General features: G+C 52.4%; 1 protein-coding gene across 12 annotated transcripts in view; it reads right to left on the minus strand.

Annotated features, from left to right (window-relative positions):
* The window catches only part of STK32C (serine/threonine kinase 32C), a 127,327-nt gene that overhangs the window by 91,579 nt on the left and 8,206 nt on the right, over positions 1-27,542 (minus strand). For 4 of the 12 annotated variants that reach the window (XM_074003110.1, XM_045362288.3, XM_074003113.1 and 1 more), the window contains exon 1: positions 11,008-11,409. The exons of 1 other annotated variant lie outside the window; for it this stretch is intronic. In XM_074003110.1, the coding sequence (XP_073859211.1) occupies positions 11,008-11,121 (114 nt within the window). In that variant the 5' untranslated portion in view covers positions 11,122-11,409. Of the gene's footprint in view, positions 1-3,263; positions 3,327-5,343; positions 5,664-10,359; positions 10,939-11,007; positions 11,410-27,542 lie in introns of those variants that run through there. 7 more of the 12 variants (XM_045362292.3, XM_045362296.3, XM_045362294.3 and 4 more) reach the window with 4 other exon arrangements.

A 27,542-nucleotide genomic window follows, 5' to 3' on the forward strand; every position in this document is an offset into this window, starting at 1 on the left:
TCCGGGCAGGTGACGGTCACAGCTTACTTCCTGTGCCTCTGGCTGCTGTGGCTCTGGGGAAGGGGCACCAGGACCCAATGACAGAGGACTCCCCTCCTGCTGGGCCCCCACCCCGCACCCTCTGCAGGACCCACCCCGGCCCCTCCTCCGTGACCATCCCCAGCGTGTCCGGGGCAGCCAGTCCTCACTGCCACCCTACCCGTGCCTCCGCCCCTGCCGCCAGCAGACCCTGAAGATCCACCGAAAGGCCTGCTGTGGCTGTTCATGGTTAGCCCACCCCGGGTTTTCCAACTGCCACCTACAGTTCCCAGCCCCACCAGGGGCCACGCCAGCCCCAGTACTACCTGGGCCACACGCTCTGGGGCTGGGGTCCCAGGGTCCAACCCTTTCTTCAGAACAGATTTTTTTCCTCCCCTTTTCCTTTGTATCTTTCTTCCTATTTCATCTTTTTCCCTCTTTCAGTCATGTGCTAACTTTACAGATTATCTTTTCTGCCTTTGGAGATAAAACGTCACTTCAGAAACACAAGATGACTAATGTTTACAAGAAAAAGGAAAAAGAATTGGGGGCAGAATAAACAAAGACCCTGGCAGTCACAGGTGTGTCCTTCAGGGGCAGTGCAGGGCCCTGAGCCAGAGCTCCACGACTCCCCAGCAAAGCCCCCACAGTCAGGAGCCCACCCTGCGGCCAGGAGCAGGTGCACACCGGCCTGGCCCCTGGGGCTTTATTTTCCAAACTCAGGAGGATGTTAACTCCACTCCAACTTCCTGTTCGTTTGTTTTCAAGTACAAACAGCCTCCCCTCCAAGATCTTTCAGTTTCAAAGCTCAGAAGATGCTTTGTGTCTCCTGGGGTCTCGGGGCTCTGCAGCAGCGACCCGGGTACACTGGAGAGTGCTTGGCCACTTGGCTAAACTGCGGTTAGAGGCGGCTGAGACAGAACTCCTGTGATGCCGGCAGGTGGCAGGCAGCGGCCCCACTCCCCGAAGGTCATGCTTCCAACTCATCCCTGCTCTCCTGGCCCCATGTCCAGCTCTTCCCAACAGCCCTGCTGAAACGCAGCAGCCCTAGCCCACCCCCAGACGCAGAGACTTCGTCCTGTGTGGTCCCTCCCCTGAATCTGAGCTGGGCCTGTGACTGGCTCCAACCAGCAGAAGGGGTTCAAAGTGACACGGTGCCAGCCCGGGCCTAAGCCTCAAGCAGGCATCTTCTACTCTGCGTCTGTGGGCGCCCTGGGGCCTGTCAGGAATTCCTGCTGCCCCAGTGAGGGGCCCAGCAGGGAGAAGAAGCCGAGACTCTGAGGACAGCTGCGGTGGTGTGAGATGCGTCCACGGGTCCTATGGCAGCCCCTTCCGAAGTGGGGTCCAGCTCCCCTCCCCTGAGGATGAGCTGGACTTGGTGACTTGCTCCTAACAGAATGCGGTGCAAGGAGCCTGGGGCTCAGATCCTCGCTGCGGCTTCACCCTCCTGCTCAGCTTGCTGGGGAGGGAGGGAGTGGAGTGCCGTGTGTGGGGTCACTGGGGAGCCGAGCGCCGTGTGCGGGGTCACTGGGGAGCCGAGCGCCGTGTGCGGGGTCACTGGGGAGCCGAGCGCCGTGTGCGGGGTCAGTGGGGAGCCGAGTGCCGTGTGTGGGGTCATGGGGGAAGAAGCTGAGTGCCGTGTGTGGGGTCACCCAGGCAGTGTGTGGGGAGGCTCCCTCAGCAAGGAACAGAGGCCTCCATCCAAGAGCCACATGGAGAAGCTGGCCTGGAAGTGGTCGCTCCAGTCCCAGTCAAACCCTCAAGTGGCAGCAGCCCCAGTTGCCATCTTCACTGCAGCCTCGTAAGAGACACCAAGAGGACTCACCAGCTAAGCCACTCCTGAGTCACTGACTCAGAAACTACAAGACAGAGCTCACTGTGGGTCACTAGGCTTTGAGGAAATTTGTCAAGCAGCATGGATAGCTAACTGAGACCCCAGCACAAGACCCAGCAGCACGGACAGCTGATCCACCAGCCAACAGCGAACCGAGACCCCAGGACAAGACCCCTGGGGAGGTTTCCACCAGCCCGCAGCTCTCTGAGTCGTTCTGGCCGAGGCACCACATACCTGGATGAGGGAGCCACCGTGGACGTTCTGGTCCCACAGACATCACGCAGAGCAGAGTGACCCATCCCCGCTAGGTCCTGTCTGAATTTCCAGCCCACAGCATCGTGAGAAACCACAAGGAGGCTGACAAGTCACTAGTGTGGGGTAGTTTATTAGCAGCAATAGAAAACTGGAACAATGCGTCCCCTGGGCACAAACAGGACCCCGTTTAAGAAACACGGAGCCAGGACCCTGAGCCCTGTTATTGGGCACAAGAGCCGCCAGGAACAGCTTTCCCATGGTGAACAGAGGCTCTGAGGTCAGATATCACAAAGTAACTGAGGACGGGACCCAGGGTGCTGGCACAGGGAGAGGCAGAGGTGCATGGAGAAGGCGGCGCCAAAACCCCTGCAGACTCCTGCTCACATCCCAGCATCGTGGGCAAAACAAGACAAATGTCATCCTTGCCAAGGCCCCAGAATGCGCGCAACGCCTGTGCTAGACTCCTGCAGACATTCCAAACACAGAGGCGTCTCTCTCCAGCTCTGTCACACTTTCTGCCTTCTGCGTTCGGAGGACGGAGAGTCATGATGTGAATTCAAAAGAGGAGAAACCTTTGCAAAGTCAACATTCTAAAACACTGTGAGAAACGGAATGTGCTCAGTTCCTATTTTTAATAAATTGGGGGCGACACTGACTCCCACCTACACCATCTCCTTGGCTTCAGAACTTAAATAACATCAAGCTGGGTTTCCACAGGATCGGCAGGGCCGGAGCCCAGGAGGAAGCACAGCAGAGACCCTGGGGCTCCCTCCTCACAGGTGGAGAGGTGGGGTGAGATGGGGCTGGATAGAATCTTGGGGGGACAAAGCTAGGCCAGGGCAAGCACCTCCATCTGCACTCCTGCCCAGCCATGCTGATCTCTGCAGCAGCCTTGATTTTTAAAACAATAGATTTCAAATCAATGAGGAAACTGTTTTCTGATGAAGCAGGTGTGCCATAAAAATAATAATAATTGTATTGCTTATAGCTTCCCCCAAACTGTCTCAAGTTCTGATCTTTATCATCAATCAGCAGGTTGGTCTGCCTGTATACTGGGAGAGGGGAGGGGCCTGGCATTTGCCCATGCCCAGGGCAGGCAGGAGACATTGAAGGAAGCGCTCCAGGCACAGAGATGCCACCCCGGGTGGCCACTCACCCCCACTGACAGCCAGAGCCGAACAAGGCAGCATCCTGCTCACGGAGGGTGGCTGAGAAGACCAAGGTCTAGCCACGTGCCCAAGTATTAGTCAGCAGCAGCAGGAGAAATGGTGGTTCACAGAGCTTTATTTTTATCTCCAGTTATACCCAGACAGCAGAGGGAGGGAGGTTCAGAGAAACACACAGCTCAACGGAGCTTTTTAGGTGAGGAGGAAAATCTGGCTGGGAAGGGAAATGACACCAAGTAGAAGGCCTGGTCCTCCACCAACGTGAGCCCAGACTCAGCTCCGAGCTTCCCAACACCAAGTAGAAGGCCTGGTCCTCCACCAACGTGAGCCCAGACTCAGCTCTCAGCTTCCTAACAGCAAGTAGAGGGCCTGGTCCTCCACCAACGTGAACCCAGACTCAGCTCCAAGCTTCCCAACACCAAGTAGAAGGCCTGGTCCTCCACTAACGTGAGCCCAGATTCAGCTCCGAGCTTCCTAACACCAAGTAGAAGGCCTGGTCCTCCACCAACGTGAACCCAGATTCAGCTCTGAGCTTCCTAATACCAAGTAGAAGGCCTGGTCCTCCACTAAGGTGAACCCAGACTCAGCTCCGAGCTTCCTAATACCAAGTAGAAGGCCTGGTCCTCCACTAACGTGAACCCAGATTCAGCTCTGAGCTTCCTAATACCAAGTAGAAGGCCTGGTCCTCCACCAACGTGAGCCCAGACTCAGCTCCGAGCTTCCCAACACCAAGTAGAAGGCCTGGTCCTCCACCAACGTGAGCCCAGATTCAGCTCCGAGCTTCCTAACACCAAGTAGAAGGCCTGGTCCTCCACCAACGTGAACCCAGATTCAGCTCTGAGCTTCCTAATACCAAGTAGAAGGCCTGGTCCTCCACTAACGTGAACCCAGACTCAGCTCCGAGCTTCCTAATACCAAGTAGAAGGCCTGGTCCTCCACTAACGTGAACCCAGATTCAGCTCTGAGCTTCCTAATACCAAGTAGAAGGCCTGGTCCTCCACCAACGTGAACCCAGATTCAGGTCCAAGCTTCCTAACACCAAGTAGAAGGCCTGGTCCTCCACTAACGTGAACCCAGATTCAGCTCCAAGCTTCCCAACACCAAGTAGAAGGCCTGGTCCTCCACCAACATGAGCCCAGACTCAGCTCCGAGCTTCCCAACACCAAGTAGAAGGCCTGGTCCTCCACTAACGTGAGCCCAGACTCAGCTCCGAGCTTCCCAACACCAAGTAGAAGGCCTGGTCCTCCACTAACGTGAGCCCGGACTCAGCTCTCAGCTTCCTAACACCAAGTAGAGGGCCTGGTCCTCCACCAACGTGAGCCCAGACTCAGCTCCGAGCTTCCCAACACCAAGTAGAAGGCCTGGTCCTCCACCAACGTGAGCCCAGACGCAGCTCTCAGCTTCCCAACACCAAGTAGAAGGCCTGGTCCTCCACCAACGTGAGCCCAGTTTCAGCTCTGAGCCTCCCAACCAGGAAAAGACAGGGTCAGGGCACAGGGCACAGGCCCTTACTTGATGTAAGAGCCGAGGGGCTCAAGAGTAAGGCTGGGAAGCTGCTCTGAGTGGTCCGGCAGGGCCTGGCCCGGAACCCGGGTTCCTCCCTAGGAGGGTCCTGCCTAACATAGCAGGGAGCGCCTGTTAGGTGTGGGGGCCCCGGGGAAGACAAGGCCCCACAGTCGGCTCGGGGACACAGGATGCTCTGCCCAAAAGCGCGGGGCCACACCCCCCAGGAGCCCGCCAGTGGACACACCGGACTACCCTGCCTCAGATCCGGGTCAGAAGAGAGATGCCGCATCCCAGTGTAAAGGAAACGGTGCGGGCTGCTGGGCTGGGTGAAACTGCAGGATGTGAACCATCAGCTGCACATCAGCCACGTGAGGAGAAGGCTGGGCCTTCGAGAGGACCAACAGGAACAGAAGGAGGAAAAGCAAATTAAAAGAGTCCACACCGCGAGGCGCCCTCTGATAACCGGCAATCCCATGGTAAAGAGGGTTAGAGATCCCCGCTCCGGGCCAATCGGGAGCCTGGGCCAAGGGACCAGCGCCCTATGGGTTTCCTGCCCTCACTCACCATGATGCACCGGCTGTATACTCACTAAGCTCTCGCACTCAAAGTATGTCCGCGGGTCAGCAGCACCAGTACCACCTGGGGGTGGCTGGAAATGTGGGCTCTTGGCCCCTCCCCAGGCCAGCTGGATCTGCGGCATTTTCACAAGCCCTGGGTGACTGGGGGTCCAGGACAGGCAGGAAAGCTGCTCTGAGCGGTCCCGGCTCCGTGTGGAAGAAACACTTGTCTGTGACTTTGCCTCCCTCAGATCACCTTGGAGTCTCTCTGGGCTTCAATCCCTCAACAAAATCACCTCCAATGCATCCTTGCATTACTTCTCAACTGGAAAGCTGGGTGGTTCAAGTTTTAAAAGAAAAGCCGGCTTATTTTTAGCCTTGTAAAATGCACAACCAGATGGATAGACACGCAGAGCTGACATTTGTTACATAAAAAGCATGACAGTAGGTCCCGAGTCCATTCTGGAGCAGCCTCACAGCTGGGAAGGAGAAAAGGCGTCAAGCTGCACAGCTGCCCCAAGGGCCCCCAGGAGACCCGGTGCTGGGCCCAGAATGGGGGAAGCCAGGAGCAAACACGTGAGGGGGTGCCCGGCAGGAGGCCAGGACCATAGGCCTCCTCCTCAGTCCACACCCCAGCCACCAGGCTTCTGACCACCAAGCCCCTGCACTGTGGGGGACGGGTGTCTGGGCCACACCGAGAGCCACACCCCCACCCCCGACCCCTGCCTCACAGGGTCAGGAGGAAAGGAAAAGGGCACCCTCCAAAATGCGAGTCCACACCTGACTGTGAAGTCTTTCCACACTAGGGCTAAGCTGACGCTCTGGAGGGATGACCCATCCACACCGACTGTGCGGGAGGAGCAGTCCCCAGCCGTTAGCAGCCCACCCCTGGGCTCAGGACCTTCTCTCTTCTCTGCTCCATGAGCTCCGGCAACACCATAAGGAAAGACTGAGGCAAAGTCATCACAGGGCCACTGGAGTCACTCCCAGGCAACGTGACCGACCACCCAGAAAGCCAACAAAATGAACTTCAAAGCTAAAACAACTAACGAGAATTTAGCGAAGTGAAGTCATGTGCAAGAGCTGGCAAAGTCTTGGCTACACACAAGGTGAATGTTGTAAAAGTGGACTGTTCCTTCACACCAGCAGCACCCAGTGTGGAAACGGCCACACTCAGTCCAACACCAACAAGCAACCAGTCCCACAGGCCAGGAGCAGCAAGGGCGCAGCCTGCCCCGGGGGCCCTCAGACCTCTACACAGGGAAACATCCTAACCACATTCACCCTGGAAAAGCAGAGAACTAACACAAGGAGAGAGCTTTCTCACTCTCAGTCAAGTGACACTCCCTACAGGCTGCAATTTCCAACACAAGAAGTGAAACCACAGAAGCACTAGAAGAAAGTGCAGATGCAGGTTTATGAATTAAATTATTATTAACTATGCTGGGAAGGACGTCTGTCACATAACAGCAAGGCCGGACGCAGCCACAAAGGCAGACGATGAGTCTGACCACACACAAATTAAACACATCCGTAGAGAAAAAAGCCAAGTAGCAACATTAAAAGATAAACGAGGAACACGAGAGGGAAGCTGCTGAAGGCTCAGCCTGTCTATCAGGAAGGGCGAGAGGAACCTGCGGCTGCCATCCCACAGGACACACGCTGCTAACAAGCACGGGCAGGCAATTCAAACAGTGTGGAAACACGTGAAATATATTAGGAGCTGAATGCTCTAAACATTTAAGGTAAAAAGATGATTAACCTCATTGGAAATCAAATAAACTCAAAGCATGACTGCCATCTTTTAATCTTTTAGACTGGCAAAAAATAGAAATATTGCTGATACCTAAAGCTGAAGAGGACTCAGGGGAAAAGGCAATCAAACCCTCTGCTTCTGGAGCAAGCGAAAATGGGTTTTCCCTTCCCACGGGCTCCGCTGGGAGCAGGTCTCCTGGTTCTCTCCCCTCCAGGTGCCTCCTGCCTCCCTGTCTTGTCAGTCTCCCTGCTTCCCCTCTGCCTGGTCACCCCATGACAGCAGGACTCACAAACAACGGTCACGGAGGGACCAAGTGAGCAGCCACACGTGTTAAGGTATTTCACATGGACCCCTTTGCCTGAGCAATGTCATTCCTAAAAATGTATCCTAGGGAAACAATGCTAAGTGCACAAAGACAAATCTGCAATGATGTTCATCAATACGTCGTTTATGATATTTATAAAACAAACACCTCACTGTCCTGTGACAGAAAACTAAGTAAGCAGAGAATGTCACAGCTGCTCAGAGGAGCACTGCAGAGTCAGTATTCTCAGCCCCGACTGCTGGTAAAACTCAAGAGGGACTTGAAGACAAGCCTGAGCCTGAGCCCCACCCCCAACCCACCAAGCTCCCCCCAACCCCCGCCCCGCAGTTCTCGGGTGTGCGGCTTGAGCATCTGCATTTTTTAAGAGTGCCCAGTGAATGACTCTAGTATACAGCCTGGGGCTGAGAACTGTTGTAAATTCAGCCAACAAATGATGCCTCAGGTCTGTAAGAGGCTGGCGACATATTGCTGAATCAACAAGCACATTACAGCAAACTGGCGTGCAGAGCAGGATCCCACTTCTGCTAACAAAGAGAGAATGTTTCTCCACGGCTGTACCTGGGACTGTAGTCCCAGAAAAAGGCTGGGAGGTGACACCGTGATCTCAACGCCAAAGTTACAGATATCATGGCATAAAGTACAGAATGGTTCTAAATGCATACATTTTAATGCTTTTATAATTAGGAAAAAACAAAGGTGTTTCTAATTTTAAGAGATGACTTGAGGAGTCTGGGAGCCGCTGGTCCTGCCTCACTACATGCCCGGGCTGGCACCCTGGTCCCGCCTCACTTCCTGCCTGGCCCAGCACACTGGTCCCGCCTCACTTCCTGCCCGGCCTGGCACCCAGGGCAGGCTGTCCACAGCCTGTGAGGTCCTGTCCACTCCAGCCTTCTACAGATGAAGGCAAACCCCCTCAGTGAGGAGCTGCTTCCTGCTGGTGGGCTAATGCCACGTCAGGCTAGAAACAGAACGCTGTGACCCCCGAGACAGGCGAGTGCCCCCCAGGTCGCACAGCTGCTCAGTGGGAAGGTGCCGGAGCCTCCTCTCAGGTTCACTTGGTATCACCAGGACACCAAGACAGACAGGAATGAAGGGGCTCGTTCAACACCACGCAGCTCTGGTGCAAAGCAGCAGCAGAAATACTCCCTAACCAAGTTCAACCCCCAAAATAAATTTTTCACCAAAGTCAGAGAAGGGATAGAATGGGAGGACGTGAAGGGCTGAGGGGAAGGAAAACTGGAGCCCCCCCCAATTCTGGCATGACGAAGACATGCAAAGAATTCTGTATATGCACCAAATACCTGCCAAATTAGGAAAATGGTTCTGGAGTCCACAAGGATTAAAAGGAACAGAGGACATTTACAATCTTTTATGTCACAACTATGCCTATCAGTTGAAATTTACCTGGCACTTTGTTAAACAGCACTCTTACTTTCTTTTTTCCTTTTCTCTGCATACTAAATTTGATATATTAATTAGGTGTTTTAATATAAAAATTCATCAGAAGATCTCGCATTGCCATAGCAACCGTGCAGATTCAGTAAACTCGAGACATCAACACAGCACCAGGGCCTCCTTAAGCCAGTGCTGCTGCGGGGCCAAGAAAGTACCAGGGAAATGACTGCGCCAACCTGAAAGGGGTGGGACTTAGGGGCCACAGTCCCTTCCTAAAAGACTCTCCTTTCTCCTTCCAAACTGAGTCCCCAGCGTTCACACTCAGAGGGGCACAACATTCTTCTGCAAACATGTGCTATGACTCCCAAGTTGTCTGTGCCCTGCCAGTGACAGAAAGGAGGGAAGCGGTCACCGCCCAGAGAACGTCTTCTGCTATTTGGGCCAGGGCCCAGTCTTGCCCTCCTCATTTCACCACACAAAGCCCAGCTAAGTCCCGGTGGGTGCTCAGTTTGGGGATGCGGCTGCATGCCACGCCATAAGGAGTCAGCGGCGTCCGTGGGACACCATCAGCCGAGATCTCTGCCGTCCTACTACAGGCAAATACGGTGATGCCAAGGGTGTGAAATAATTCCCAAGTCAGACCATGAGTCCCACAGACAGACTCTGTGCTTGCTCTTTTTGCCTTTCTAGTGATCCTTGAATTCTGTGACATAACACACGGTGAACACGCAGGAAAGTCTACCTTACAAAGCTGAAGGCAGCCCAGTGCCACACCGCTGTCTCCATTCCCACCCCTGGAGAGCACGGTGCTGAGACCCAGAAGAGCAGCCAGCTCTTGGCTGACACCAGCCAGTGCTGAACCAGATGCATTTCTCAGATGTTCTCTCATCCTGCAGCCAGAAACTAGATGCGAATCTGCCTCCTGATCAGCTCCTAGTTCACTCTGGGCTTTCTTTACTTTGAATGGTTATGTTAAAAACAAAAACATTTATCAAACATTCACCACCGTGAGTTCTGCCGTCCCAAAGTTCAGGACACAGTGACGGGCCACCCTGGAGCGTGCGGGGCCTGGTGTGGCTGGGCCTTCAGCCCTCCTTCTGGGCAGCACAACAGAAATCCCTAGTGCTGTCTCCGGGAGGAATGCCGGTGCACGGCCCCACACTCACCAACGCTGGCCCGAGGTCGTATTATTGTAATTTCCCATAATGCTTCAATTATTTATCGCAAGTAAATAACCTGGGCTCTTGAGCGCTGTGCTCTAAAATTATAAAGGATCCATCATACCTCTGCAGGCTGTCTACAAATGAAAAATGCACATTTCAAGTATTTCAAGAAAATGTCAAAAAACATGAAATGTGTCATCAATATAGCATTTTAAATGATCTGCATGGTATCTGTAAAACAGCTATAAGTTCACGTGTGACTGTATTACAGTGCCCACAGGCACAGGCGGCACCGCACCTCCCTGCAGGTGCTAAGTCGGGGGTCCCCGGGGTCCCTTGGCACCCCGGGAGGTGTCCCTGCAGGCCTGTCCCATGTCATCTCACCTGCCTTCTCTGCTTTCTACGGCGCCCACCGCTGCACGGTCACTCAGGAGACACCAGTCCCCGGGGCTGGCAGCTCTATCTGCAGGACTGAACAGTGCACTCGTTCCTGGGAGGGCAGGTCTCTTCACAACGGCTTGGCCCTGCCTCCAGCGCACATGTGTGAGCAGAGAATGGACACGGCGCAGTCACCAAGGAGACTGAGCCTCTGAGCGGCCAGGCCCCGCCACCTGTGGGGCGGGAGCCTCACTCGGACTCCGCAGCACAGGTGAGCGCCTCCCTAACTGCAAAGTACAAACGAGCCGCACGTGGGCCCCAGCGGATCACGGAAAGCGGAAAGCCTGGCTGCCACGGGCGGTGGGCGGAGGCGCTCGCAAGCCGGGAGCCGCCACAGCTGGGGAGACCCTCGCCCCGAGGGCCCGGGCCCAGCCTGCTCCTCCCGCGGCGCCGCCACTGGAAACGGAGGACTTGGGCGGGCGCCCCGGACCCGCGTGGGGCCCCAGCCGCCCGGCGCGAGCTTCTCCGGAAGCCGGGGCGCCCCGGGACGCCGTCCCACCAGGGGAACCCCTGCGGGAAAAAGCCGCCCCGCCCCGCCCCGCCCGCCCCCGCGAGAGCGCGCGGCCCCCACGCCGTCCCCGCGCCCGCACTCACCGTCCTCCTTGTCGTCAAACACCGGCCTCCGCGCGGTGGCCGCCGACATGGACGAGCCCATCCTCTTCTTCCACTTGCTCCAAGGAAACAGGGGGCGCGGCTGCGCGCGGACATCGCCCGAGTCCCGGGCCCGGGGCTGGCCGGCAGCGGGCGGCTGCAGGGCCGAGGGTGCTTCGGAGCCGGCGGGGCGCGCACGGCCGGGGGGCGGCGAGCCCGGGGGCGCCGCGGCGCTGCTGCCCCTGCGCTCCGCGCCACTCCTCATCGCCGGGCCTGGGTGCGCGCCGCAGCCGGAGCGGGGGGCATAGCTGGCCCTCAGGGCCGGGAGTGGCGGCAGGAGGAGCGCTCAGGGCCGGCAGCGTCCGCCGCGAGCTCTCCTAGGCGGCAGAACCTGCCCAGTAGACTGCGAGCGCTGGGGGCGGGGCTGGGGCGGGGCTGGGGCGGGGCTTCTGGAAAGGGCGGGAGCGGGGCGGAGCTGAGCGCCGGGGCGTGGAAGGGGCGGAGCTCCGGGAAGGGGTGTGGGCGGGGCCGAGCCGGGGGTGGGGCAGGGGCGGGGCTAGCGCCTGGAGTGCCGCTCGGGACTGGGTGGCTGCCACCAGTCTAGGAATGGGGGTTGTGGTTCGCCGGGACACGGGGACCGCGGCTCAGACTAGACGGCGGGGACGAGAGTGAGGGAGGCAGGGAGCGTCCCCACGGGTATCCTGGGGCCCCGGAGGTCGGCGTCCCTGGCACGGGGACGGCTCTGCCCGGCACGGCGACTGGACCTTCTCGCGGTCTCCGCGGGCCTCCCTCCCCCGGCCTCCTTCGTGAAAACAGCCGGCGCGTGGGCTTCCGCCGCCCAGTACGAGGAGACCTAAACTCCAGCCTTCTCCTTTGCGCAGGGTGAGGTCGGGCTGCAGGCCGGGGATGCGGGCGGCGGAAATCGGCCGGGCAGGGCCGGACTCACGGTCAAGAGGCTGCAGGCTGCGCCCGAGCGCTGCGCCAGAGGGTGGGGCGGGGCGGGCCTGGCTGCGAGCGCGCACACGCGGGCGCCCGAGTGGGCGCTGACCCCTGAGCACGTGCGGCCGCGCTCTCGGGCACCCGCGTCCAGTCCTCGCGACCCCTGTCCGGCCTGAGAACGCGTGCCTCAGTCGCCCAGGGTCCCCTTGTCCAGATGCGACAGGGGCCTCGGCACTCGGCGTATTTCGGAGGCCTGGGGCGCGGCTTGACCTCCGGGCACCTCCGACCCTGCGCGGAAAGCGCGGGGCGCCTTTGAGTGCCCTGGAGAAGGCGCGGCTCTGCATGGAGCCTCGCCGCCTGCCCCTGGTGCTTGTCACTGAAAAATCGGTTTTTGCTACCGGGCTGTTTGACTTTAGGAAGCCTTTACCTCCTTAGGTTCTGCCCTGTAGCCAGGCCACAAAGACGGGGTCCCTTCCTCCCCGGTGAAATCCTGGATGGGATTTCCTGCTGCCCGCTGGGAGGATAAGAGGATCCCCCACCTGGCTCCAAGGCCGATGTCTCCCGCCCCCGCCCCTCCGCCGGCACAACTGTCTATCCTGTCCTTCAACCTGCCTCCCCACGGCCACTGCCCTAACCGCCTGATGCATGAAATGTGAGCACAGGAAGTCTGTGCGGCTTCTGGGCCAACAGGAGCCCCCATCCCTTGGGGACTGCAATGAATGGAATCACTGCCCATTCACCTAGGACGTGCGCCCGCCTGGACATGCACCGCCTAAGACATGCACCCGCCTGGACACGCACCCGCCTAACACATGCACCCACCTGGACATGCACCCGCCTAGGACATGGACCCACCTGGACATGCACCCACTTAGGACACATGGCACGCATTTCACTACTGAGATTTAGAGGGTAGTTTTATGGCAGCACAACCTAGGTTACCTGACCCACCAGCCACCGCAGGTCTCCCTGCCCGGTCAGTACAGACGCATTGGTCTGTAACTAAACTTCCAGTGCACAAAGCCCAGTTCCCAGCCGCCGCAGCCGCAAAGCTCTGTCCTCTGCTCTCCCTCAAAGCTGCCATTCTCCAACAGGCACACACAGGCAGCGGGTTCAGCACCTGCCTCAGAGGAAGCCCTCGGTGCCCATCCCGGCAGGAGTGGTGAAGGAGCGTTTGGAAGGAGAGGCACGGAGGCAGGGCAGTGCCTGGAACCCTGTGCACCCGGCGCACACATCAGACTCCCCAGGGCTCCTCCCAAAACATACATCCTCTCCTCCTCTCCCTCTGACCCCCAAAAGTGGCAGAAAAGGAATAAAAGGTAAAACGTCCCCACCACCACCAAACAGGGAACAGGAGAAAGCAAAGCATGTTAATGGACTTCAGACAGCGGGTAGAAAGGTGACTCTGAAGTTAGAGAGGCTGAGGACCTGCAGGTAACCAGGACCCCAAAAGGCGGGAGAATGTGAATACAGCCAGAGCCCAGGACACCTCCCCAGCCCGGGCAGCTAGGGATGGACAGTCCTCTGGACTGAGGGTCCAAAGGGGCTCTTGACCCAGGGACACCAAACCCTGCAGAAGACAAGAGTGCAGGGGGTACAGAGGGGGTTCATGGGGACATCTGCACACTTAACTAGAGACCCTCCAACTCCAACCCTGCTGTGAGTCTCAAACACCAAGCCAGGCACCTGCCCCTCAGTCAGGAAACAAGATCTGTAGGGAAACAGAAGTTCCCAAAAGAATGCTGGGTCCTAAGATTTAGCCAGTGCAGATCAGCCCTGCAGGGGCCTGTGGGCTCAGGGCACAACTCTTGCACTGTCCAGGTGACCCCCTGCCCAGCCATGGCTCAGGGTCCAGACAAGCACAAGACTGAGCGTTAAGAGGTGCGCAGTGCAGGCACGAGACAGGAGGAGTCAGGAGTTGCTGCACCCAAGAGCATGCCAACCCCTGGTGCCTCACGGGAGGTATCTCTGAAGTTCTAGGGGGACCCTGGGAGGGACCTAGGCTGGGACAGAGCCAGCTGTGGATGGAAAGGGGCAGTGAGGCCAGCAGAGAATTCCTGAGCTCCCCTGTGTGCCCATGCTGCCCGCGAACATCAACTTCATTAGGGCAGTGACCGTGTCTGCCCCTTCCAGTGACAGGAGACCGAGTGACAATGTGACAGCTAAATGCATTCAGTGCACTGACGTCTAGCACGCAGGAGCACACAGGACGGCACATGGCTGGGCAGCACGTGCATGATCGTGGGACTACTTTAGCTTGGGTGGTCTGGCATGAGTCTCTGAGCAGGTGGCCTTGATGCTGAGGGCAGAGCATGAACAAGTAGCCCAAGGAAGGCCAGGAGTCTGGGTTCCCGCAGCAGGAGCTGGCTCTAAGGTAGAAACAGGCTCGTGCAGGATGACAGGAGGGTCTGTGCTGCAGAAGGACACTGGCCCTAAGGTAGAAACAGGCTCGTGCGGGAGGACAGGAAGGTCCTGAAGGACAGCAAGTGTGTGGTCGCGGCATGTGGCAAAGGGCTGGGGGTGGTTTGGGGGACAAGGTGCAGTCCCTGACACCAGGTTTCATGTACATTTGTCTATAATACATCCATAAAGCCACGCCTCCTGAGGGACATGCCCTGGACGTGGGTCCTCCATTGCCACATAACTGGCACACAGCTCAGTCACACCGAAATGTGTGCTTCATCTTCTGTCATCATTCTGAAATTAACACATGGCTCTGCCCACGCCTTTGTTAAGAGTCCTTTTATTAAAACTCTTCAGATCACACAATTCCTGTGTGCTGTTTCCTGCTGGAAAACACATCTCAGAACTGACCCCCAAAACAGGAAATGGGCTCCCATGGGACTCCGATGCTGGTGTCCACCTATGCGGAGAATCCACGGACAGCCTCCCTCCCGGGAAATGGAAGACAGATGGTTCCAGCCGTGGCGCCCTCAGATTCAGCCCTGAAGGGACGTGGGACTGAGGATTCCTGGAAGGCCAGGGCCTTGGAGCTCACGTGCGGGGACACTTGGTTGCTATGGTGACAGTATTGATTCTAAAGGTCATGTGGCCACCCGGTGACTCAGGAAGGAGCACAGCGACAGAGAATATGCAGGACGGGCTGCAGGCGCTAGGAAGGAGCCCTTGCCCCCACTGCAGTGCGCCAGGGCCGAGCACGAGTTCACCGCTCAGCTCTGTTTAAGGACCCACCACCCCAGCCCCTGCCACCATCATCATCACGTTGCCTTTTCATCTGTCTGCTCCACCCTTTCCTTCCTCTCTAAGGACACTTGTCATTGGACTTAGGGCCCACCTGACTTCAGGATGATATCATTTTAAGATCCTTAACTTAGTTACATCTGCAAAGATCCTCTTTCCAGATAAGGTTACATTCACAGGGCCTGCACGGACATGTATTTTGGTGGCAAAGGGCCACCATTTAACCCACCACATCCATGGGCAGCATGGATTCACTGCACCCTACAGCCCCAAAGTCCCAATCATTACAGCAGCAACTCTAAGTCCAAAATCCCAGCTCCCGATTTTTTTTTTTGAGACAGAGTCTCACTGTGTTGCCTAGGCTGGAGTGCAGTGGTGCTACTATGGCTCACTGCAGCCTCAACCTCCCAGGCTCAAGCGATCCTCCCATCTCAGGCTCCTGAGTAGCTGGGACTATAGATCCATGACCCCACACCTGGCTAATTTTTTTGTACTTTTGGTAGAGACAAGGATTTTGCATTGTGGCCCAGGCTGATCTCAAACTCTTGGGCTCAAGCAATCTGCCCCACTCAGCCTCCTAAAGTGCTGGGATTACAGGTGTGAGCCACTGCACCCAGCCTCTCATCTAAATATTTTCAGCTCAAAAGTCCCAAGACTCGTTGTCTAAATCAGGCATGGGTGAGACCCCGGTTCAATCCATTCTGGGCAAAATTCCTCTTTATCTGTGCAACTGTGAAACCGGAAAATATATTTCAAGGTACAGTGATGAGATAGGCATAAGATATATATTCCCACTTCAAAAGGGAGAAATAAGAAGGAATAAATAAGAGTCATCGGTCCCAAGTAAGTTCGAATCCAGCAGGGCAAGTTCCATGTAGTTTCAAGGGCTGGCAAGACTTCTTGGTGGCTCAGTGCTGCACTATGTAAACTAAAATTAAAACCATAAGCCCCCAACCAATGGGACTGACCCGCTCTTGGCCAAGGAAACTCCAGAAAAACCTTAAAACTGAGTTCTAGGCCAGACGCGGTGGCTCACGCCTGTAGCCCCAACACTTTGGGAGGCCGAGGTAGGCGGCTCACTTGAGGTCAGGAGTTCAAGAACAGCCTGGCCAACATGGCAAAACTCCACCTCTACTAAAAATACAAAACTTAGCCAGGTGTGGTGGCACACGCCTGTAATCCCAGCTACTCGGGAGGCTGACGCATGAGAATCACTTGAACTGGGGAGATGGAGATTGCAGTGAGCCGAGATCACACCACTATACTCCAGCTTGGGCAACAGAGCAAGACTCTGTCTCAAAATAAATAAATAAATAAAAATTTAAAAACCTGAGTTCCTGGCTATGATGGCGGGATGGGAGGTCAGACAGGTCTCCTGATACCCCCTGGTTTAGACTCAACAACCAACCAACATTAATGTTAAGCTGCAGACCACAAGACAAACAGAATTGCTCTTCGTGGCAATAAGATACCAAATTATAAACAGAACCTAAGGCCATGCCAGGTGAGGGTTAAGTCACACACCCTACCCTTACAGCAGCTAACAAGCACTGGCCTTGAGAAGAGCAACATTAAACACCGTAGCTGTTTACCATTCACACATAGGCAGCCGCTGAGGTTAGAAAGGACCCTGCCACACAGGCCACATGACAGACATTTGTCAAGCACCTGCTCCATGCCAGGTACTGCAGTGGGCGCGGCTGACACAGTGAGTGGTCAGATGCAGCGTGCACCCCACTCAGCGAGGGAGACGGGCACCCGGTGGATAGCAGGCAAAGAGGGGATGCACTGAGGGCTGTAAGAGCGGGAGTGGACGCGAGTCCCGACGGAGCATGAGGGATACCCCCTCAAGGCAGCCACAGCAGAACTGACACCCACAGATGGGCAGACGTCAGCCAAGGGGGAGCAGGAGAGCAGCCCTCCAGGCAGAACATGGGTAGAGTCCAGGAGGTGAGCAGGAATGTGATGCTTTAGAAGAAAGGAATGAATGAAAGGCCAGGCTAATTAAGCTGGAGAGACTGAGGCAGGGAGTGGAAAGAGATGAGGCTAAGGAGATGACAAGGACCAGGTCAAGAGGCCTCATGAGCTCTGTGGAAGATGCTGGCTCTGGCTTCCTTAAAGGCTGCTGAAGTGGGGGTTGTTTAAGACCCATGCAGTGAACTTTGGCCAGTGGAAAACCGCTGCTGGGAGGATAAGCCACCTCTCCTTCCTCTTTCCCACAAGAGTTCCCAGGCAGAGTCTCTCTCCTGCCCATGGGAAGGCATCCTACCTGGCCAAGCAGGGCACCAATGGAGCAGCAGCCTGAGTCAGCTGTCAGCCAGCAGTCAGCCCTCAGCCAGCACCAGGATGTGCCACCTTATGTGGGCCCCGCCCTTCTCTGCCCCTCTGCCCTTTTGTATCTACATAGAGGAGGGGCAAATCAATTTCATGTTGAAAGACAATTCACCCGTTCATAGCGGAACTAATAACACTCTGCCTGATAGCATGTGCAGATGTAAAACTGCATAATTTACAAAGGGCAAAGAGATGATGACACTGCCGAGCTTGTCTGACATTCCCTGGAAGTAGCTCAGGCTTGACTGTGACAGACTGAAGGTGGCTATCACGATCCACAGCAATGCCTTTAAAAAGTGACCCAGGTAACAAGCCAACAGAGGAGATACAATGTAAACTAAAATCACCAGGAGAAGATGAAAACAACACATGGGACACAAGGAAAATAAAGAGCAGAGTGGTAGAGTTAATCATTACAGTAAATGTAAATGGACTACCCACTTCAATTAGAAGATAGAGACTATCAGACTGGATACAAATGCAAGACCCTAATATATACACGCTGATTTTAAAAGCTACATCTTAAATATAAAGATGAACTATAACCTAAACACTAAAAAAGAGTTTAAAAGTAAAAAGATGGAAAAAAAGATATACCATGCAAATAGTAATCATAAGAAAGCTGATATAGCTATATTTATATCAGATAAAGTAGACTTCAGAGATAAAAAGGAACATTTCAAATGATAAAAGCATCAATTCTTTAAGAATACCTAACATGCAGCCATAAAAAGGAATGAGTTTGGCCAGGCGCAGTGGCTCACGCCTGTAATCCCAGCACCTTGGGAGGCCAAGGCAGGTGGATCACCTGAGGTCAGGAGTTCAAGACCAGCCTGGCCAATATGGAGAAACCCCATCTCTACTAAAAATACAAAATTAGCCAGGCACGGTGGTGCATGCCTATAATCCCAGATACTTGGGAGGCTGAGGCAGAAGAATAACTTGAACCCAAGAGGCAGAAGTTGCAGTGAGCCGAGATCGCACCATTGTATTCCAGCCTGGGCAATAAGAGCGAAACTCCACCTCAAAAAAAAAAAAAAAAAAAAAAGAATAAGTTCATGTTCTTTGCAGGGACATGGATGAAGCTGGAAACCATCATTCTCAGCAAACTAACACAAAACCAAACACCGCATGTTCTCATTCATAAGTGGAAGCTGAACAATGAGAACACAGGGACACAGTGGGGGGAACGTCACACACCAAGGCCTGCCGGGCGGTGGGGCCAAGGGGACGGAGAGCATTAGGACAAATACCTACTGCATGTGGTGCTTAAAACCTAGATGATGGGTTGATAGGTGCAGTAAACCAGCATGGCACATGTATACCTATGTAGCAAACCTGCATGTTCTACACATGTATCCCAGAACTTAAAGTAAAATAAATAAATAGATAGCACAAAAAACAATACCTAACAATCCCAAATGTGTATGTGCCTAATAAGAAAACTTCAAACTATATAAAGCAAAATTTGACAACCAGAGAGAAAAGCAGACAAACCACAGTCATGGTAGCAGAGTTTAACTCTTGCACCTCAGGAACTGATAGAACGAGTACACGCACACACAATGACTAAGGATATAGAAGTTTGGGCAGCACTTTTAAGCAACTTGGCCTAATCGACATCTATAGAACACAATAACCAATAACTGCATATTACACATTATTTTTAAGTGTGCAAGAAATATTAAACAGGATAAGTCATATCCTGAAACAAAAAGAAAATTTTCAATAAATCTCTAAGGATTGAAATAATAATATATAATGTGTTGTCTGAATACAATGAAATTAAGCATCAATTATAAAAGATATTCCAACATTTGGAAATTAAACAATAATGCATTATCAAATAATGAATCACCGGGAAATTAAAAAATATTTAAATGGAATGATTATAAAAACCAAACTAATAAAATGTATGAGATGCAGCTAGTTTTAAATGCCTATACGAGAAAAATAAGAGATGTTAAAAAATAGGTTCTGTCTTAAGAAGCTAAAAAAACCATTCCACAATGTATACATATTCTGAAGCATCTTGTTGCATGCCATAAGTAGATATCATTTTTATTTGTCAATTAAAAAGAAAATAAATTGTGGCCGGGCGCGGTGGCTCACGCCTGTAATCCCAGCACTTTGGGAGGCCGAGACGGGTGGATCACGAGGTCAGGAGATCGAGACCATCCTGGCTAACACGGTGAAACCTCGTCTCTACTAAAATTGCAAAAAATTAGCCGGGCATGGCGGTGGGCGCCTGTAGTCCCAGCTACTCGGGAGGCTGAGGCAGGAGAATGGTGTGAACCTGGGAGGCGGAGCTTGCAGTGAGCCGAGATCGCGCCACCGCACTCCAGCCTGGGCGACAGAGCAAGATTCTGCCTCAAAAAAAAAAAAAAAAGAAAAAAGAAAAAAAGAAAATAAATTGTAAAAAATAAATTTAAAAAATAAATTACATACCTTAAAAATCACTATTATAAGCCAATGTAGCAGAGATGGGAAGTTATGTTCATGGGAGAAGAGAGTAAAGATGAGCTATAAAAAGTTAAAAAAAAATAAGGCCAGGCACGGTGACTCACGCTTGTCACCCGAACACTTTGGGAGGCTGAGGTGGGAGGATTGCTTGAGCCCAGAAGTCTAAGACCAGCCTAGGCAATATAGTGAGACCCAACCTCTACAAAAAATAAGGATAAAAAAATTTAGCCAGGCGTGGTGGCATGCACCTGTGGTCCCAGCTACTCGGGAGGCTGAGGCGGGAGGATCCCTTGAGACTGGAAGGTTGAGGCTGCAGTGAACCATGATTGGACCACTGCACTCCAGCTTGGGCAACAGTGAGATCCTGTCTAAAAGATCAGGAAACTCAACAAAGCAAACCACTGATCCTTTAAAAAGTCATTAACATGTATAATGCCCTGGGATTACAGAATAAGGAGAAAGAGGAATGAGAATATGAGAAAGGAAGAAGAGGTGATCACTACAGAGCCTAAAGATACTTAACAGAGGCTGGGCGCAGGGGCTCATGCCTGTAATCCTAGCATTTGGGAGGCAAAGGCTGGTGGATCACAAGGTCAAGAGACTGAGACCATCCTGGCCAACATAATGAAACCCCGTCTCTAAAACTACAAAAATTAGGAGAATCACTTGAACCTGGGCTGGGAGGCAGAGGTTGCAGTGAGCCGAGATCGCGCCACTGCACTCCAGCCTGGCAACAGAGTGAGACTGTATCTCAAAAAAAAAAAAAAAAAAAGATACTTAAAAGATTAAGATATTGTGAAAATGTACCAGTACATTACATTTGTAACTCAAATTAAACGGAGAAACTATTTGAAAAATATAATTTATCTATAAAAGAAACTGAATTTGTAATTTACAACTCCTTCCCAAAGAAAACTGAAGGTACTGAGACAACTGAAAATTTGTACGAGAACAATAAACCTGGACCCTTACATAAATAACTCAGACTGCATCAGAGGCCTCAATGTAGGAGCTAACACTGTAAAATTTCTAGAGGTAAACACAGGGGAAAATCTCTATGACCTCCGGTTAGGCCAAGAGTTATTATCACGTGTGACACCAAAAGCACGAACCAGACATAAAATTCATTCGTTGGTCTTCACTAAAGTTAAAAACTTTGGCGCTCAAAAATATACAGTTACGAAAACAGACAAGGGGAAAGATTGGAAATCGTATTTCTGGTGTAGGACTTATACCCAGAACATATAGGACTCTTGGCCGGGCAGATCGCTTGAGCTCAGGAGTTCAAGACCAGCCTGGCAACACAGTGATAACTCTACACACACTTTGCATGTGTGGTGGTATGTGCCTGTAGTTTGGGAGGCTGAGGTTAGAGGATCACCTGAGCCCAGGAGGTCAAGGCTACAGTGAGTCAGGATTGCACCACCGCACTCCAGCCTGGATAACAGAGTGAGACACTGTCTAAAAAATTAAAAAATGAGGCCAAGGTGGGCGGATCACAAGGTCAGGAGATCAAGACCATCCTGACCAACATGGTAAAACCCCGTCTCTGCTAAAAATACAAAAATTAGCTGGGCGTGGTGGCGCATACCTGTAGTTCCGGCTACTCGGGAGGCTGCAGCAGGAGAATCGCTTAAACCCGGGAGGCAAAGGTTGCAGTGAGGTGAAATCACACCAAGGCACTCCAGCCTGCGAGACTCTGTCTCAAAAAAAAAAAGGGGGGGGGGTGCTGGGCGCAATGGCTCACGCCTGTAATCCCAGCACTTTGGGAGGCCAAGGCAGGCAGATCACAAGGTCAGGAGTTCAAGACCAGCCTGGCCAATATGGTGAAACCCAGTCTCTACTTAAATACAAAAATTAGCCAGGCGTGGTGGCGGGTGCCTGTAGTCCTAGCTACTTGGGAGGCTGAGACAGGAGAATCACTTTAACCCAGGAGGCAGAGGTTGCAGTGAGTCAAGATCACGCCACTGCACTCCAGCCTGGACGACAGAGGGAAACTATGTCTCAAAAAAAAAAAAAAAAAAGAGAGAGAGAGAGAGAGAAAGAAAACAACCTAATAAAAAGGTAGGTAAAAGACTTGAAAAGCTAGGTTTGGTGGCTCACGCTTATAATCCCAGCACTTTGGGAGGCCAAGGCGGGCAGATCACTTGAGGTCAGGAGTTCGAGACGAGCCTGGCCAACATAGGAAAACCCGTCTCTACTAAAAATACACAAATTAACCAGGCGTGGTGGTGCGCGCCTGTAATCCCAGCTACTTGGGAGGCTGAGGCAGGAGAATTGCTTGAACCTGGGAGGCGGAGGTTGCAGTGAGCCAAGATCGTGCCACTGTACTCCAGCCTGGGCAACAGAGCGAGACCTTGTCTCAAGAAAAAAAAAGGAAAGAAGAACATTTCACCAAATAAGACATACAAATGGCTACATGGCTAATACACATGTAAAATGTGATAAACATTATGAGTTACTGGGCAAATAAAATTTTTAAAATTGCTTTTAGTTTATTTTTTCTTCTTCCTGCCCACTGTTGCTACCTCTGAAAAAGTAAATAAAAATTTAAACCTCCATGAGATACAACTACACACTTATTAGGATTGCCATAACTAAAAAAAAAAAAAAAACAGACACTGCCAAGGGTTGGATGTGGCAGAACTGGAGTTCATATTTTGCTAAAGTGATGCAGCTAATTTGTTTTTTGTTTTGTTTTGTTTTGAGATGGAGTTTCCCTCTTCTCACCCAGGCTGGAGTGCAGTGGCGTGATCTTGGTTCACTGCAACCTCCGCGTCCTGGGTTAAAGCAATTCTCCTGCCTCAGCCTCCCAGGTAGCTGGGATTACAGGCGCTCGTCATCACACTCAGCTAATTTTTGTATTTTTAGTAGAGACGGGTTTCACCACGTTGGCCAGGCTGGTCTCGAAATCCTGACTTCAGGTGATCCGCCCACCTCGGCCTCCCAAAGTGCTGGGATTACAGGCTTGAGCCACCACGTCCGGCCATGATACAGCCACATTGGAAAACAGTTAATTTATTTTAAATTTAAGCATAATCTTACCAGATGACCCAGTAATTTCACTACCAGGAATCTACCCAAGAAAAATAAAATACGTGCCTCAAAGATAGGTGCATGATTATTCATAGCAGCATGATTTCATAGCCCTAAACTGTAGACAGTCCAAATGTCCATCATCTGGTGAACAGATAAACAAATAGTATATCCTTACAATAGAATAGTATTCAGCAATAAAAAGGAATGAAATACTGATGACTTCTACTACATGGATGGACCTCAAAATTATTCTACATAAAGCCAGATGAAAAGACGACATATTGCCTGACTCTATTTACCTAAAGTGTGCACCCCATTGTCCAGGCAAATGTGTAGAGGCCGTGCTCCCCTAGGGCTGGGGTGAGAGCGGAATGGACTGCAGACAGCTGTGGGAATGCAGGGGCTGAGGGATTCATCCTAAAGTGGGAGTGTGGGGATGGTATAAATTTACTGCACATTGAATAAAAATCTTGGTATTTTGTCTTCACAATGGCTTGTGGCCAAGGGTTTTCCCCCTCCTTCCTTTTGTCATCTCTATTGAGGCATAATTTACATAATATAAAACTGATCTATTGCACCTTAGATGGGTTTTTTTGTGTTTTTGTGTTTGTTTGTTTTGGTTTGGTTTTTTGAGACAGAGTCTCACTCTGTTGCCCAGGCTGGAGTGCAGGGGCCGGATCTCGGCTCACTGCAAGTTCTGCTTCCTGGGTTTACACCATTATCCTGCCTCAGCCTCCCAAGTAGCTGGGACTACAGGTGCCCGCCACCTCACTGGCTAGTTTTTTTGTATTTTTTTAGTAGAGACGTGGTTTCACCACGTTAGCCAGGATGGTCCCGATCTCCTGACCTCGCAATCCGCCCATCTCGGCCTCCCAAAGTGCTGGGATTACAGGCTTGAGCCACCGCGCCCGGCCTTTTTTTTTTTTTGAGATGGATTCTTACATTGTCGCCCTGGCTGGAGTGTAATGGCACGATCTAGGCTCACTGCAACCTCCACCTCCCAGGTTCAAGCGATTCTCCTGCCTCAGCAGTAGCTGGGATTACAGGTGCCTGCCACCACACCCAGCTAATTTTTCGTACTTTTAGTAGAGATGGGGTTTCACTATCTTGGCCAGGCTGGTCTCAAACTTCTGAACTCAAGCCATCTGTACACCTCAGCCTCCCAAAGTGCTGGGATTACAGGTGTAAGCCACCATGCCTGGCCCTTAGATGGAATTTTTAAAGAGGTTACAGACCAGAGAGTGAGTTAAGTGGCTCTGTTTACAGAAGGCATATGTTGGCCTGGGACTACTTTGGGGACCCTCTGGGGAGTTGGCCTTGGGTCATCTGAGACATTGTCCCAGCAGGCTATGTGGAGGGTGACGTGACTCCAGTTGGCTAGTCTCAATGTAATTCTACATAACCACCCCAAAGTTAGTAACATGAACGCCAAGCATTTATCTCTCACTCTGCAGGTGGGCTGGGATTGGCTGGGCTTGGCTGGGCTTGGTCAGCCTTGGCTCTGGGCCACAGATGCAGCTCACATCTATTCCATGGGTGTCTCATTCTTCTGGGACAAGCAGGTCGCCATGTGCCTCCCATGAACATGCAAAGGTACAAGAGGGTAGTGGTCGGAGGGCATACAGGGCCCACCTTGCTGGCATCCCCCCAACATCCCTTTGACCAGTCGGGCCTCACCATGTTCCATCCCACTCTCCAGTTGGGCCTCTCTGCTCCCTCCCACCTGACATCCCATTGGACAAACAAACCACACGACAAGCCAGTCCCAGGACGGTGAGGTGCACTGCACCCACCCCAAGGCCATGGCAGGGTATGGAGATGTCATTTATTGTAAGATGGACAGATAAGGTGGACCAATAATTTACAGATTCCAGCAGAGGGTGAGGACAGCCAGATGCTCCAGGACTGTAAGAAATCACAATGGCGGCAAGGACTTGGCCTTCCTGGGGACAGGGAGCCCTATTTCCAAATATAGTCACACTCTGAGGAGCCAGGGGTTAGAACATCAAGTCTGCCCTTGACTCCACACAAGCCAGGCTCCTCCAGGCCCTCTGCTCCACCAGGCCTCAACATGGCCCACGAAGGACTGAACAGACGCCAACTTCATTTCTAAGAACTCCAGGCTGCATCCCTAGGGTGACCTAGTCCCTCAAATGCCTGCCTGAGAAATCTTAAGCTGCCAAAAGGATCTCTTGTTGGCTCCAGCAACCCCTGAGAATACGGCCCTATGCCCCAGCCTCTGCAGGGGTGGGGCCTCACTTCCATAACCGCAGTCAACAAACCTATTATAGACAGGTCTCCTGTGGACCCACCCACTTCCCACTCTAAGTTTTCACCTCCCCGGCTCTCCTGAGCCCCAGCGGACCCCCACCCCTCCCTGTCCCTTTAAAACCCCCCGTCACTGCTGTGCAGATTCAAGCTGAGTCAGGTCATGCTGGACTCTTCTCCGTTGCCACAGCTATGACTAATCACAATCTGCCCTCACCACTGTGGCGACGGGCTGTGTTTACCTTTAATCAGCATGAAAGTGGAGGACACGTTCGGCAATAGCACCCACCCTGCACACCCCCCACCATCCCCTACCTGCCCCCTCCCCAGCCTGGATTGTGGGACGTTCCTGGAATTTTTTCTTGTTTTAGAATTTTATAATTCACACATGCAATGTGCCATCTAGTTTTTCTTGGCTTTATAAACCTCGTAAAAATGTGCCATACTGTATGAGGTCTCCCACTTTTTTTTTTCTGGAAAGAGCTGTTTCTAAGACTTTTTCTCATTGTTGCGAGCAACTATTGTTCATTCATTTTGAGGTTGTAATATGCTTCCTTGTTTGGCTTCACTGTGATGTATTTGTGCTTTCTCTTGTCCTGGCCTTTCCAGTGCTTTTGCTTAAATGCATGATCCTGCAGGGCACATTTTGGCACCTGTGTCCTGGCGCATGCCTCCATCTGTTTCTCTACCGAAGAGTCCAAAGGGGGAATTGTGGGGCTGTTGCACTTGAGAATTCAACCCTGCACAGGAGTCCCCAGATGCTCCCAAGATACTGACAAACGCCCTCTCACGGCAGCGGGTTCCGTGGGCTTCACCAGCTCACCAACACACGGCAGCTGCTTTGCTGGTGCCAGCTGAGTGAGTGTTAAGACTCATTCATCTGAAATACAATCTTGGATCAAATTGCATTTCTCTGACAGCTAGTAAAGTGAAACATCTTTTATATTTTTATTGGCCATTTATTTCTCCTCTACTGTGAGCTATTGGTTTATATCTTTTTATCTATTACTGTAAATGTGTATCTATATTTTCCCTATTGAATCACAGGAATGCTATCTTTATCGGATTATAGATTTTGGAACTGATCTTCACTGGATATAAGAATCGCCAATACCTTCTCTCAGTTTTTGGCTGACTTAATTTTCTTTGTGGTATCTTTCTGATGAACAGGAGTATTTCTAGTATAGTGAATTTATCAATATTTATTTTTATGGTATTTTTATATCTTGTTTAAGAAATCCTTTCTTAGCCTAAGAACAAAGTAAAATTCCCTGACATTTTCTCCTAAGGATGTGTATAAACTCTTGCATAGCATACCTGTGGGAAACTACACAGGTAATAGGCATGCATCTCAACCAAATTTCACAATGGAAACATGCCAGTGTAACTACCAGCACAGGAAGTAAAATGTTGCCAGCATCTGAGAAGCCCTGGAATTACTAAGCCCTTCCCAGGACCATACCACCCAGCAGGGGGAGGCGGCACCCTGGTTGGGAAGCCCTCCTGCCTGACACCCACTTGGGGTGATCTGCAGTGGCCACTGTTCTTCCTCCAGTGTCCTGGCATGGAGGTCGTGGTTCTCTCCTCTCTCCACGAACATGTGCATGTCTCAGCCCCATTCTCTTTGGCCCAGGGGCCGGTTTGGTTCATGCGTCCCTCTCCTGATCACATTTGATCACTTACTCAATCCCAGAGTGTTTTACGAAACCAAAAAGAACAGACACCTGGTTCTGTGTCTGTGAAATGCAGGCCCCTAAAACACAAAGCCCAGGGCAAGAGGGCGTCTCTTCCCTGGCCTGAGTGCTGCCCTGAGTGGGACTCGCCGCCCTTTCATTCTGTGTACTGATTACTTCCTGTCCTACTGCTTGTCCTTCCTGAAATAATGGCTTTTTCAGTTGCTTAGTTTTCGTTGAACCTCTTGGGAATTCTTCCTCCCCCTTACAATAGACTTACCATGTAATTTTCCACCAAATCAATTTCTCCTTGCACAATGCATTCTGGGTCCAAAACCTGGCTCAAGTCTGGAAATAGGCCAGGAATCATGATTATTACTGGGGCGCTTGCCCTTGGCTTCCTGGTCACTCATCCTTGATCTCTCTTAACTGTATGGACTGAATAGGGCCATCACTGGCTGGCTTAAGACTCCATCCCTAGCGTTCTCACTGGCCTAGGCCAACACCAATGTTCACACACTGTTGCCCACCCTGGCACCTCATCAATGTATTTCCTCCAATAGTTCCTTTTCAAGAGATGTGCTGGTCTAATTGTGGTAGACAGAATAATGGCCCTCACAG

This window comes from Macaca fascicularis, chromosome 9, assembly GCF_037993035.2.
Source record: "Macaca fascicularis isolate 582-1 chromosome 9, T2T-MFA8v1.1".
Classification (NCBI taxonomy): Eukaryota; Metazoa; Chordata; class Mammalia; order Primates; family Cercopithecidae; genus Macaca; species Macaca fascicularis.